Raw genomic sequence first — 14,602 nt, 5'->3', positions numbered from 1 at the left:
CCAAAAAAGCTGGACTTTGGAATCAGCTTGTAGCATCAAACCACCTGTCAGTTGGTAGCAAGTAGCGCTCGGTGTTCTAATTTGCGTAGCTGAATTTGAGCGTATCCGTTCGCAGTCCGGTTTCTCACCCCTGCTCCGGCACCTTCCACCCTGCCCGCATTGAAGGTTATGAGCGACAGCCTCAGCCCATTCTCCCGTTCCCCCCCTAACCGTTCCGGATATTCGGCCCGAAGGGTGGCCGATTCTGATGGAGCAGACATTGATATACTACAACGGCTGGATTGCCTGATTGTTTCTCTCTTCTCTTCTCACCCCATTTCGGGTATTTCGCATCTGTGTGTGTGTGTGTTGGTGGAGAATTTTATAGATGTCCGTGTGAGCGTTTATGCTTCAATTGCAACCAGGATGGCAAGGGAGATGCAGAGGTTCCAACATAGACTTCAGCAACAACAATACGATGTTTCATCGCCTCCTGCTCTCACGCTCCAACACACGCAAAACATTTCGATCAAAACCATAATAATGCCTACCCCCACCCCAGAGGATGAATGCGTTTATCAGCGCGCCTCTCCATCTCCTTCACGCGCCCGCGGCTGCCGCAACGCGCGCGAAACGCGCGTTTTCCCGCCATTAGGTACGGGTCCGCGGAATGTGGAGAAATTAACACGTTTTCATGTGCGCTGGTACGGCGGTGTGCATTACCCCGCTTGGGTGGAACCATATGGAAAAATGTGTGGCGTATTTTTGTTTTTCAATTTCCACACGCATTCGAGCGCACAAGGTAGCGCATTTTTCTGCTGGCTCAAATATGTTCTGGCACCCACGTGGCGTTGAGCTGGTGCGAGATGGGAAAGTGCCGCAAAGTGCATTTGCAACCATTTTTTTTTTTTTTGAGGTGGAGGTATGTTTGATAAATTATGAATACAAAAAAAGGAACAACACGTACCAACCAACCGACCGCGTAAAACGTGTATAAAGTATCGCCGAAATCACTCCCTCCCCCCTCCAGGTGCACACTTGTGCACACTTCTCTCTCTCCACACACACCTATACGCAAGTTCTGTAGCTGAGTGAAACAATAAACAAACACGGCAGCAAAGGGCAGTAGGGAAATTTAATCGGCCTCTACGCGTTAGTCGATGATCGCAGGCAACCTCGCGAGCGTGTCGTGTTTTTGCGCCCCAGCAGTAGGGAAAGGTTTTCTGTTGTGCCGGCAGATGTAGTTGCACATACTGCACCGGCGGAGTGTTGGTGTGTGTGTGTGTGTGTGTTGGGTGTGTGTATGTGTGTGGAAGGAAACGGCAGACTGGGGACTTTAACTGTGCCGACGGAAGTATGTGATCAGTGTATGTGTGTTTGCTGTGTGCGCGAAGAAATTAGAAAAGTCTGAAGTACATCCGGACATTAGCCATTGGTCTGGGGCTGGAGGGCCTGCCTGGAAGTGGCCAGCGACTGATGCGAACCCATGGCTGGTGTTCACGGGATGTGATTTTGAGTGAATATGGTATAGTCTGGACATGATTATTTAGAAGTTTTGCGGGGCCTCTTGGACATAGTGTTTCCAGGTGGAATGGTTGCAACTTTCTCTTGTTTTTTTTTTTTTGCACACACGATTTATCGAACCGATTAGCCGATGCCTAAACGCTGCTGATATCGTAGCGCACGGGTCGTGCCACCGGGGTTAGCCGGCCGTGTATAAGTGCGCATAGATAAACGCCGTACACCCTTGATTAGTGCCGGGTTGGCGACCACGCACGGTCGCGCGGTGAGCGTTGCAACGTGTAAAGGGATTAGTTTCATTACACTGTGCCAGATAGAAGGCGAGCGACTGCAACCACATCGGCGGCAGCCATGTATCGGAGAGGTACGTTCCCAAGTAACATTCTGTCCAGTTTGTTCGTAGATTGTAGTTAGGACCATATTGAAGATGCGACTAAGGGCCTGGTGGTCTTGACAAGCAATAGTATATCTCTCGTAGGCTCGGAACAGGCTCAGCTAAGGAAAACTACTCTTTGTACTATTTCTTAACTACAAAATGTATTGCAAGAAAGTCACAAATCTGCAGCTTGTTGTTATTCAGGCGTATTCTATTCTGAACACGATTCGATTCGGTTCGAGAAAATGAACTACAAAGTGAACTTTTCCATACAAATCAACACACAATATTCATCAACTTGACGTCGAGACGACTCGATTGAAATAATAGAATACGACTGATTGATTTGTTTTATGGCGTTGATTTATGTCGCATACTTTTCACAAGGTCGCCTAAACTGTCTGTTTGATGAAATTTCCATTAACGATATGGGGTTTATAAAGGGATTCTCACGAATATTTACCTTACCCGGATCTACAGATCAGTTCTTCGTTGGCATCTTCATGATTGCTGTTATTCATGTTTTGGAACGTCCAATAAAGCCTTTCAAGCAATAATAATCTGTGAGGTGTTCCTAAACGTCTTATAATGGTCTTAAGGCAATGTTAGGACTGCAATTTTTTGTTGCGAACTAGACCTAGCTACATGCTGCACGATTTATGTGGAATGGAGCAGTTTGAAATTCGACTGATTCGACATATAAAGTTCGACTTGATTAAGCGGCTTTGATTTGAGCTTTTATAAATTTTAATTATTTGTCAAGAAAATTTAGTAACAAATTGTAAGTTCATTAAAATAAGCAAATTAAACCATATTTTTATTATTAAAATTCAGTGTTAGAGATGTCCACAATATAATCCTGCAACCTTAAAAACTGTTAATAATTTCAAAAAGTCATATCTCCAACTATATCGCTTAACGCACCCATTAAAAATTCTTAGAATGTGTTCCAGCTTAAAATTCATATCAAATGTTGCTTGGGTTGCAAGCAAGCAACAAAAAACTCTGGGACCGGGGAGGGCTACAATAGACAAAACATTGCTCAAGACGAGTTTTAAGCCTATTTCACCTTTTCAATTTCCAGTGAGCTACCAGGACAGTGACGAGCCGGACGATCCGGCCGAGTACCAGTACCGGGACGACGAGTGCTACGATGTGCTGTGCGATCTGAGCGACTTTCGGGATGCGATAGAACCGACCGGGAGCAGCTGGGACAACCGTACAACGCAGCACCTCGCCGAGCAGGCGGACCGGTGGCGATCCTACCCACGGTCGTACTTTGACTTTGGCGAAGGAGACGCCGACAGTACCGACGCCCCGGACGGAATGGACGAGCGGGACAGCATCTACCTGGACGCGGTGTCCGTCTACTCGGACGCGACCAACCGCAAATCGCTGCACCTGTCCCGCCAGACCGTCTACCATTCGGCGGAGGACGTGCGGTTCGGCTCGGTCGACTCGGGCAGCGGTTCCGGACCGACGACGGACCGGCGGCTCGGCGACGACGGTGCCGGGCTGCGGCAGACGACCGAGGCGCTGCTGCACGACTCGCGCTCGAACGGTGGGCTAGCGAACCTGCCGTACGTGCCGCGGCCGGGCGCGACCAACAACGGTGCGAAGGGCTTCATCAGCGGCATCCTGAAGCCGACCATCCTCAGCACCGAGTACAACGAAAAGGTGCCTAGTGCTAGTACTAGTTACTCTAGCTTACCTTACCGTAATGACTATCGGCCCGGTTCTGAGCATGACAGAACCAAACAGATAGTTACCTATACGCAGTGGAAGTCTAGGGTAAACGTATCATGATTACATTTTCTCAAACAAACGGTGTGCTGGGCTTCTGTCTGTCGGGGCGCTCGGTGGCAGGCCTGCCTGCTGGTAACTTCCTCTGCTCTTGCTCTGTTCTTGCACTGTGTACTAGCGACTCGTGACTAATGATTCTTTGCAGTGAGAGTTGACTCATTGGGGGCAGAGTGACTGTTGGGACTCGAATCATTGACACACTCTTTTGAGATTCCTGAAGAACATCACTCTTTTGCGATTCAGCACTCACTGTTACTCACTCGGTGGCGACTAGCGGCTCGCTCTAAGTGAGTTGCTAGACGTCAAGGAGTGATGGAAACAATGTAGATTGGGATTGTAGAATTCCGGCTAGCTCCGACTTTTCCTGGAATCGATTCCCAGAATCGGTTCTGGAATCGGAATCGTCTCCGGAATCGAAACTAGAATCGGAATCGATTCTGGAATCGATTTCGGAATCTCCTAGAGAATAAATCGTTTGAAAGTACATTCTAATTCCAGAACTGATTCCGATTCCAGATCCGACTCCAGAATCGATTTCGGACAAGGAACCGGGTAGATTCTCCGACTACTACACTAGTGATTGGAATCACATAAGAGCTACTAAAAAGAGTCATAGAAAAACCTCTTCATGTTGAGTTGAATCCCTACCATCACTCGCTCACTCACTCACTCTTGCTCGGGGCGCTCTGTACCTCTATCTATCCTTCTGGAGTCGGGTGTATGCATCTTCCTTTCTCGCTTTCCCTACTCCGTTTTGAAAGGTTGCGTTGTACTTGGGCCCACTGCTTGGCACTAATCTCTAATCCCCACGATAAGGGTTGAATTTATTAATTTATGTGTTCTATTTCGTGTGCGTCAGATTTCGCCTTCTCGTTACTAATTTAAATACAACTCCTCACTTCCTCCCTTGTTCCGTTTGCTCCCTTTATCTATTTTTTACACACCCACACACATACATACATACAAACCTCACGCAAAGCATCTATCGCAAAGGTCACAGAGATTGTTTTTTTTTTGGTTCATTCTGATTGCATTTGGCACGGCATTTCAAGCGCCAGGTTGGCGTCGGTGTTTCCCTGCGTGTGGTACACATACCAAGAGTAGCAAACACAGTCGGACACGATTTCCCGCTGCTGATGACCCGCAACACGCACGCTCCCGGATTTTGCCCGCCCAGGTGACCTCTCTGTACGCGAGTAGATTCCTCTTCTCCGGCTGCCCGCGGTGCGGCGCTGTGGAAGATCCTCTCCTGCGGCGAGCAAACGAGCGTGTGTGTGTGTGAGTGTGTGCCAGCACGTGGGAGATGAGCGGCACAGCATCTCTCAAAATCTGTGGCGCCTTGTGCTGCCGCTGCCCAGAGAAAGGGCGATAATAGACGATGTAATCGGGAGCTCGTGAGCGTGAGCGGGCGCACCGCACACAAACACTGGCAGGCGAGATTATAGTCGCTAAGAAAATTTCACCCCAAGGACAGCAGTGCTTCGGAGCAGTGAGGGCAGGAGTGTCAGTAGGAGCCAGGCCGGGCAGGAGGGTGGGTCTGGGGTGTCGAAAATCTAAGGCCGGCTGCTCCGTCCCGTCAACTCGACGCTCCCGCTCTGTGTGTCCGCTTGAAACTGCTTGCTCGTCGGCGAAGCAGAATCATACACACACGCCGTTGCCTGAGTGTGGTGTTGGTCGTGCGGTACGAGCGCAACACACATCGCCCGTGTGTCATCCATTGCGCTGGTGCGCTGGTGCGAGAATGGTGAACGGAAACGATCAGCCAGCGGCAGTGGCGGAGACGACGACAGTGCCCGACAGTCAGCCGGAGGCACAGACCGAACCGAACCCGATCGTACCACCGGTGGAATTAGCAGCAGCAACAGCAGCAACAACAGCACCGAACAGAGCCCAAGTGAGCAAGGTGTTGAGGTGGTGCTTTAGTGACAAGCTGGTCGCAGTGTCGGTGCCGTGACCAGGATGCCGCGAGCAGCCTGAGAGCGCTTGCGATCCTTTGCGTGGTGTGCAGTGTTTTGCAGTGCGGGGGTGGGTGCAAGGAAGGAGGGGGAGTTGCACGATGCTCTAACCTACTACTACCCTTTGCTCTCCCGGTAGCCACTATCAATCAAAACGCTGCTCGTGTGGCTTTCCAATTCTCAAACAGCATTCAAATGGCACCGCGAAGTCAACTCCGAGTCCCTGCTCTGCTTTTGGGGCCCGTTTTTTTCTTGCGTTACAAGGTGATAGTGGCTAATTAGCACGTTCGCAGACAACACGCAAACATATGGCGCAGTGGAAACGGGCGCCAGCATCCCTGCAGAGCCGCTATCGGTGTTTGCCGATAATTCTCGCACTATCCGAGTGTTGAAGCGTTTCTGCGGGCGTACTTGCCCAACCACATTCTGTGCTGCAAAAAATCTTCCCCTTCACACGTAGCCCGTGTAATGAGTCAGACGACAACCCGGGATGCTGTACCTGCTGGTGATGCATGGTGATGACGCGTGTATGACAGCGTTGGGGTTTTATCACCCCGTCCTAGAATTTACCGGGATTGTGCCCTCGCCCTCTCCCCCCCCCCCTCCCTAGCTCTGTTACACGATCGTGTATGTGTGTGGATGCTGGTCCGATGGTGTTCGGGTTTTAATAGCTCAACCGCTTCTCGGTGTTGTGGCAGAACGCCCGGGCAGGCCACATAAAAGCGAAAGACTGGCGCAACTGGCGGCCCAATGTCAAGATTTGCCACCGTACCGCGTGGTCTGTGTGTGTGGTGTTTGGTGTTTGGTGTTTGTGGTGTGTACGCGAAACGGAATCAAATCCCCTTCACCAATCCCCCCCTCTTCCCCCTCTCATTCCTTGGCAAGCCCAGCGCGAAGTGAGCGCGCGCGCGCCTGGCTGAGACGACGAACCGACCTAACATGATCCTAACCCGGCTCTCCCTAGTGCGCTGGGGCTGCCGTTGGGTCGCGTTGGGCGCTTGTGCGCTACATGCGGCGAGGCTGGCGTGTTAGTTAATTGAGAGCGTAAAACCACCCGTCACCACCACCACCACCACCACCGCTGCTTCTTCGCAAAAGGTGTCCAGAGGCAGACGTCAGTCACATCCGGTCAGCACCAGGAGACGAAGACGACGATCAGGCTGCAGGCGCAGATAGGCAGCAAGGCGACGCAGGTTCCCGCTGGTTCCCCCGGTTCGGTTTGCGATGTGCAAAATCTGTCGTCGAGTGCACGGACACTGTGCTGGGGTAGGGTAGCAGCAGCAGCCGCAGCAGCATTACCACTGTCTCAACCCGATGTTGGCGAGGACGGATCGGCTTTTGCTTATTTTTAGAAACACCCCAATTCACCGAACAAAAAAGAAAGACTAAAACCCGCACAAACCGCCAGATCACTACCATCGGTTTGCGCGCACGCATGTGTGTCTGTGTGTGTATGTGTGTGTGTGCTTATGTGTTTGCACGCATCAGTGGAGATCTTTTGCTTGAATGTACGTTTGCAAACTTCAACAACCACCATCGCTGGCAGTAGACCAGCCGATACAACTTCATCAACCATTCGCCGTTATTTGGGGGATGTTGGGGGGGGGGGAAGAAGAGGAAGGGAGATCTTCTAACCACATGTGTGTGACGACGACAGCCACAACGAAACGCCGCATACCGGTCCGTTTTGCTCCACTCCATTCTATTCTATATCCGCGCGAATGTTCGGCCGAGTCGAGTAGGTTGAGGTCATGATAAGAAGTGATCCGTCCCAGGAAGTCATAAGAATCGTATTTTTATAGAGACGATGTGTGTGTGTATGCGTATGTGTGTGTGTGTGCTATTTGCTTGCCTGTTGCTAAATGCTTGAACAGTCGTGATAAATGGTCCATTCTGGATATTCTATCTAGAAAGGCCTGGCCAAACGAGATCCAATGAGGTCCGTCTTTCAACTGGACTCTTGCGAGACGGCTTCTTGGAGTCCACAGTACACTCAATTGTTCGGTCAGTTATCAGCACAATAGCTGGCGATTGTTTTCAGTCACCCTTTTTTCTCCCATTCTAACATTAAGCCGTTAACAAACGGAATCAGCTCAGTAAAGTCTGACGCAGCGGCCTAAACTAAACTAACGGCAGGGAAGCGCATGCATTTTCTGCAAATGTACTAACTTTTTTCCGTTTGGCGGTAACCCTAGCTGTTTAAAACTCTCACGCAATCGGTTACACTGGATTGTTCCACGTGCTAATGTGATATTCTTTCTTTACTTTCGGTCCACGAAAAAAAAAAACAACGACCCAATATGGCACTACAATGTCGACGAGGACAGACATGGAAGTACTTCCAGGACCAGCGGCGCATCGTCGACTACGTGCTCGCGTTCAACGGCGAGGACGAGAATGCGGAGGCGAAGCAGCGGCGCGCCATCTACCAGCGGAATCTCGAGAGCGAGGGCCTCCAGATCGAGACGGAAAACTGTCAGCGCATCCATTTCGTCAAGATCCACGTGCCGGAGAACGTGCTGTCGCACTACTGCGAGATCATGAAGATGCAGATGCCGATGAAGAAGCTGGAAAACCAGGACAAGATCATCATGCGCGACTTCAGCATCCAGAGCACGCTGGTGCGGCTGTTCCGGCGGCCCCTCTTTAACTTTGTCATCATCGACAGGCAAAAGTTCGCGCCGCCCGAGTACCGGCTGATGTACGAGTACTCGCGCGACAAGCCGTACCTGTTCGACGACCGGGAGCAGAACTTTTTCACGCCCAGCATACGGATCGCGGTCGCCCACTTCATACTCGAGCGGACTTACTTCAGCGAGGCGGTCGAGGAGAAGAAGGACATCGGCATCCGTCGGCTGATGGAGGACCAGGTATACCTCGACGCGTACCCGTTGCACGACGGCTGCACAGATCTGCGGTCGAGCTGCCAGCGCGCCCTGCTGCTGGAGGAGTGGGCCTCGATCAGCAAGTGGATCAAGCACCAGCCGCTCGACCACATCAAGGAGTACTTTGGCGTGAAGATTGCGATGTACTTTGCGTGGCTCGGGTTCTACACGCACATGCTGATACCGGCGTCGGTGGTGGGGTTGATATGCTTCTTCTACGGGTTGCTGACGTACCCGGCGAATCGCATCAGTCAGGAGATTTGCGACGACAACGGGACGATCATGTGCCCGCAGTGTGACAAGTACTGCGACTACTGGTACCTGCGGACGACCTGCAACATCTCGAAGCTGGCGCACATCTTCGACAACGAGATGACGATCGTGTTCTCGATCTTTATGTCTGTGTGGGGTAAGTTGGCTTGTCACGATGACTATATTGCTGGTCTTAATCGCTCTCCCTTTTTTTCAATTATTTTTCACTCAAAAAAGCGACCCTATACCTGGAGATGTGGAAACGCTACTCGTCCCGCATTCAGCATCGCTGGGGCATCACCGAGTACTGCTCGCTGGCGGAGCCGCCACGCCCACAGTACCTGTCCCGGCTGAAGAACATCAAGAAGATGATGTTCAACATTGCCACCGGTGCGCAGGAACCGTCGCCACCGTTCTGGACGAAAAAGTTCCCCAGCTTCCTCTACAGTTACTCTGTGATCTTCCTATTTGTACGTATCGCGGTCGCTTTACTGTAGTAGTGCAGCTTGTGAAGCCCCCTTTCCGGTGGTTCTCGTTGCAGATTTTACTTACGATAGCGGCCGTCTTCGGTATCGTCGTGTACCGGATGTCGCTGATGACCTCGAAAAACATCTACGGCGACGGTGGGTCGGTGTCGGGCAAGCTGATCATCTTTCCGGCGACGACCGCCGCCATCAATCTGCTCGCATCGACCGCGCTCACGTACGCCTACCAGTACGTGGCGGAGTACATGACGAACGTGGAGTACCGGCGCACCCAGACCGAGTACAACGAGAGCCTCAACCTGAAGATCTACCTGTTTGAGTTCGTCAACTACTACAGCTCGATCTTCTACATCGCGTTCATGAAGGGCAAGTTCCCGGGCTATCCGGCCAAGTACAACCGGATACTGAACCTGCGGCAGGAGGAGTGCAGCCCGGGCGGCTGCCTGATGGAGCTGTGCATACAGCTCGCGATCATCATGGTGGGCAAGCAGGCGATCGGTGCCATCACGGAGATACTGATACCGTTTCTGGTGCAGAAGTTCAAGGAGTTCCGGAGCGTGCTGGGTATCGATGCGGGCAGTGCGGAGAACGGCGAGCGGCTGATCTGCTGCAACCAGTGGACCAAAGACTTTAACCTCATCAACTGGCACGATCGCAGCCTGTTCAACGAGTATCTCAAGATGGGTAAGCAGAGAAGGGTTGGTTTTGCAATACAGATGACCTGAACTTTTTGATGTCATCCTGTTGCAGTCATACAGTACGGCTTCATCACGATCTTCGTAGTGGCATTTCCGCTGGCGCCCTTCTTTGCACTGCTGAACAACGTGTTCGAAACGCGGCTGGACGCGAAAAAGTTCCTGCTCTACTACAAGCGTGCCGTGCCGCAGCGCGTCCGGGATCTTGGCATCTGGTACAACATCATGCACGTGGTCGGCAAGGTGGCCGTCATATCGAGTGTAAGTCCTTTTACTCTTTATTCTAGCTCTGTTGCACCGGTGCCTCTAAGCGTTAACCGCTTCCTTTCCTGCAGGCCTTTATCATCGCATTTTCCTCCAACTTTATACCCCGCCTAATGTACATGAACGTCGTCAACCCGATCGGCACGGACGAGGGCTTCGTGAACCACACGCTCGCCTACTTCAACGTGTCGCACTTCGAGGCGAATGCGGCGCCAGAAAACAGCACCTTCTCGAACATTACCATCTGCCGGTACTCGGAGTACCGGAACCCGCCGGACGATCCGCGCCCGTACAAGCGGCCCTCGATCTACTGGCAGATACTGGCGATCCGGCTCACGTTCGTCGTGATCTACCAGAACCTCGTCAGCTTCGTGCAGATTGTGGTGGCGTGGGCGATACCGGACGTGCCGACCAAGCTGCAGGATCAGATCAAGCGCGAGCAGTACCTCACGAACGAGTACATCATCGAGCAGGAAAAGCTGAAGATGGCCCTGTCCGGGACGGGTGGGTGCGGTGGTGTTGGCGGCAGTGTCGCCAGCTCCCGGTACGTGCAGAACGGGTGTGTCGCGTCAGAGGACAGCAGCCCGGACGACGAGAAGGCTAACTATGGCTCGATTGCGGACGACAACGAGTACCCGCTGCGGATGCAGACGGATGACTGCGAACCGTACGCCGCGTACGGCATAGTGACGTCCCGGGTGTAGGGCAGGAGGAACTAGGAGCAGACGGTGGGCACACGGTCATGAGCAAAGCCAATTCGCGATCAAATTACGCACACGCGCCGGTGTGGCGCAGTTACCTAACGACACGGAGCTTGCTGGTTTATTATTGTTTGATGTTTCTGTTTTTATCCGTAACGCCTGACCTCCCTAACGACGCCTAACCTCATCTCGAGCACGTATTTATCTGCGTGCAGTGCCTCTTTACCGCTTGTAAAAGTGGTATGCCTGCCGCAGGCCGCCGGCAACTCTCTCGATAGAAGTGAAACAATTTTTTGAAGAACAAATTAAAATATCTGTAAATAATTGATAAAAAAAAACACAACGAGTTACTTGATGCTTAACCGAAACGGCCCTGATGTCCAAAATAGTGATGGGAAAGGTTGACAAAATCCGACGTCGCCTTCAATAATGTTGGAACCGATTATGGGAGGTATGTTCGAACAGCATTATTCGGAGGCGGCTGGAGTTATTCTGCCGGGCGACTCCAGCTACGGGTGATTTCGATTCCAGATGACTCCGAAACCAACTCCAACTCCGACTCCGGACGACTTAGACTCTGGATGACTTCATCTCCGGATAACTCCTACTGAGGATAACTTCAACTATGGACTGCTACGATTGATTCCGGACGACCTCAAATCATTTTGACTCTGATTCCGGATAAATCCGAGTGCGACTTCGACTTCGGATGATTCTGACTCCGACTACGAACGACTCTGACTTCGACTCCAGACGTTTCTAACTCCAGATAAATCTGGTTCCGGATATCTTCGACTTGGAACGACTCCGAATCCCAACGATTTTGACTTCGGGTGGCTCTAACTCCGAGTGTTGGTTTTGGTGGTTCCAAATTCGCCCGATTCGGAATTGAATTTACTATCTAGTTCGAAACCCTGGATACGTTCCAGTCTGACTACAGTCTGCCATCGCTAGCCCAAACCACTGGAGGGGTTGGGGGACGAGAAATTCGATACCTCACGGTGGTTGCGCTCGCTCAATCACGACGGATTAGCGTACCAATGAAGGTTGATTAGGGAGAGATCAATTGGCTACAAATAGAGCATCGCTTGGTTCGACCCACCGTTAGTAACGATCGAACCGTTCGCCCGGATACAGCAGAGCATGGCCAAGTCACCGGGCAGCAGACATATCCTGCAGCTCTCCCAGGAGCAGGCTCGCCACTTTATCGACTCGTTCGACACTGTTTTGCTCGATTGCGATGGTACGGCGTCGTCTAGTGTCGGTGGGTAACTTCACACAATTCCGCTAAATCGCAGTCTCCTTCCGCCAGGTGTCCTCTGGAGCGTGTTCGACGCCATCCCGGGCGCTGACAAAGCCCTGCAGCTGCTGCAGACGCACGGCAAGCGCGTCAAGTTCATCACTAACAACAGCGTTCGGCCGTTCGCGAGCTACCGGCAGCAGCTGCTCGCACTGGGCCTGGACGTGCAGGAGTCGGACATCGTACATCCGGCCCGCTCCGTCGTCCAGTATCTCCGGGCGCACCAGTTCGAAGGTTTGATCTACTGTCTCGGCACGGAACAGTTCAAGGGCAGCCTGCGGGAGGCCGGCTACCAGCTCATCGACGGTCCGCACCAACCGCTGCCCGAGTCGTTCCGGCAGATCATTGCGACCGTGCACGACGATGCACCCGTGCGAGCCGTCATCGTGGACATTGACTTTAACGCCAACTATCCGAAGCTGATGCGGGCGCAGATGTATCTGCGGCGCCGTGCCGACTGTCTGCTGATAGCCGGTGCGTCCGACAAGACGATCCACGTGCGGGACGGCTGCGAGATCATTGGGCCGGGCTGGTTCGTGGAGATGCTGGAGCGGGCGGTCGGTAGGCGGGCGGTACTGCTCGGCAAGCCCGGCTACCCGCTGCGGGCCGGTGTGGTGCAGGAGTACGGGCTGGAGTGTCCGGGCCGTACGCTGCTCGTGGGCGATATGCTCGAGCAGGACATGCGGTTCGGGGCGCTGTGCGGGTTCCAGAAGCTGCTGGTGCTGTCGGGCGGTACAACGCAGGAGCAAATGGAGCAGGCTGCCAACACGCTCGACGAGCCGGACTACCATGCGGACAGTGTGGCGGATTTGGCTCGACTGTTTGAACGAATCGACGACTAAAGCTCTGCCCTATTGGGGTAGGGAACATTTAAAGAACCATTCTATGTACTGCTGGATAGTTGAAGTTTTTCTAATGAAAATCAAAAGAAGCTTTTGAAGGAGACGTTTCATTGCAAGTTTCGATTCTGTTTCTTTCATAAATAACAATTGATTGCTCACGATATAAATTAGAAGTATGTTTAATGATCTGTTTATTTGGACGGTAGATCTTGAAATTAACTTAAACATAGTGGAGTATAAAAACGTAATTCAACCATGAACGGTTCTCTTGTAGGACGGATTTCGATTCTCTTTTAGACGTTTTGCATAATACTGCAAATAATAAAATAACTAGCTACGAAGCCCAGTGAAGTCTCTCTAATGCCCGAGTTATAGATCGAATGAAAGTGAACGTGAAAATTATATTTGTTTTGCTGTATTTAATTTAATTTAAATCAAAATATGGCTTATCGTACACTAAAAGAAAGGAAATTTAATTTTCAAATAATTGAAACAATAAAACAAGCTATGTCTTTTTCGTGGGAATGTTGCAAACTGTTGAAGGGTGGTATAAAATAAAATAAAAATAATTTCTTTTTCCAATATCTTATAGACTCATTGCACCAAGCTAACCAGACAGTACAGTATTGTTAGGCAAGAACGTCCCTGGCGATGCAACGATTTACCTTCCGCCTTCTATGGGAACCGTTTCATGGACCAACCACCATTGGTGCCGCAGCAAGGATGTAAACTTTTCGATATATTATTGAAATTTATCTGTTTTTTCCTGTTTTGTGTGTTTGTTTTGTTTTGTTCACGATTTTGTTCCGTTTTTTTAAAGAAACAAGGGCACTTTAGGAACGTTAAGAGGATGATGGCCGTCTGCAAATTAAATTTGGTCACTTAATTACTGTCGAGCTTTTCATATCGACCTTACATAGATATCTGCTTGCAAAGCATCACAACCATAACCATGTTTTGGTTTGTCTACTAACTTACATCAGTCCTGAGGGCCGAACCAGAATTTGTATTTTTCCCTGTTTTCTTGACGCTTCTCCATACTAGATGTTTGTACATGCTATCACATTCGTGGTAAAATGGGGTTTTATTGCTGCTGTTTGCAATATCATTTGCAAAACCTAGCATCTATTGCTACCCCCGGAGCATCCTGAATCACGCGTGTGCGAAGCATAATGTAAAACATTGAGGCACATAGCAGCAAATGGACATTATGGTGTGCATGGCGTTTATCGATCTCGATAGCACTAAGAACAATCGTATTAAATCTAAGCAATATGTAGGACACTCAACTTTTACTAATACTTATCACAGCTAATCTGTGAGGATGGCAAAGTTTATCTGGGCGGTCAGAGAGCGGTGAAGCTAACATTATCTGTCAATGGCATTCTGTTATACATTACAGTGTTACGGTACGAGTGCCTTAAACTTTACGTTGTTTTGTGTAATTATTTGAAATCCTTTTTGGTGCTTCGCTTCATCACATTTATACCGAATTGTCTGTGGTTTCAGGGTATGTGTCCCCCGTATGCTCGGTTGTGTTGTAA

At 50.8% G+C, this 14,602-nt stretch overlaps 2 protein-coding genes across 4 annotated transcripts; both read left to right on the top strand.

The window, feature by feature from the left end:
- Nucleotides 1-1,138: 1,138 nt before the first annotated feature.
- On the top strand, nt 1,139-11,220 carry LOC121598910 (anoctamin-2-like). 3 transcript variants are annotated; one of them, XM_041926276.1, is made up of 7 exons: nt 1,139-1,864; nt 2,961-3,553; nt 7,962-8,928; nt 9,009-9,241; nt 9,313-9,940; nt 10,007-10,212; nt 10,287-11,220. In XM_041926276.1, the coding sequence occupies exons 1-7, from the start codon at nt 1,852-1,854 to the stop codon at nt 10,917-10,919; spliced, it is 3,273 nt and encodes a 1,090-aa protein (XP_041782210.1). In that variant the 5' UTR covers nt 1,139-1,851; the 3' UTR covers nt 10,920-11,220. The 3 variants fall into 3 exon arrangements, with proteins under 3 accessions (XP_041782210.1, XP_041782218.1, XP_041782228.1); XM_041926284.1 differs by lacking the exons at nt 1,139-1,864; nt 2,961-3,553 and adding an exon at nt 4,966-5,573 and having other exon boundaries at nt 10,287-11,217; XM_041926294.1 differs by lacking the exons at nt 1,139-1,864; nt 2,961-3,553 and adding an exon at nt 6,253-6,900 and having other exon boundaries at nt 10,287-11,217.
- Nucleotides 11,221-11,359: 139 nt separating this feature from the next.
- Nucleotides 11,360-13,600, top strand: LOC121598974 (phosphoglycolate phosphatase 2-like). The gene is made up of 2 exons (XM_041926375.1): nt 11,360-12,159; nt 12,229-13,600. The coding sequence occupies exons 1-2, from the start codon at nt 12,060-12,062 to the stop codon at nt 13,056-13,058; spliced, it is 930 nt and encodes a 309-aa protein (XP_041782309.1). The 5' UTR covers nt 11,360-12,059; the 3' UTR covers nt 13,059-13,600.
- Nucleotides 13,601-14,602: the final 1,002 nt, after the last annotated feature.

Source organism: Anopheles merus, chromosome X, assembly GCF_017562075.2.
Source record: "Anopheles merus strain MAF chromosome X, AmerM5.1, whole genome shotgun sequence".
In the NCBI taxonomy this organism is placed as follows: domain Eukaryota; kingdom Metazoa; phylum Arthropoda; class Insecta; order Diptera; family Culicidae; genus Anopheles; species Anopheles merus.
Note: the sequence above shows the minus strand (reverse complement) of the source record. Positions and strands in the feature narration are given on the sequence as shown.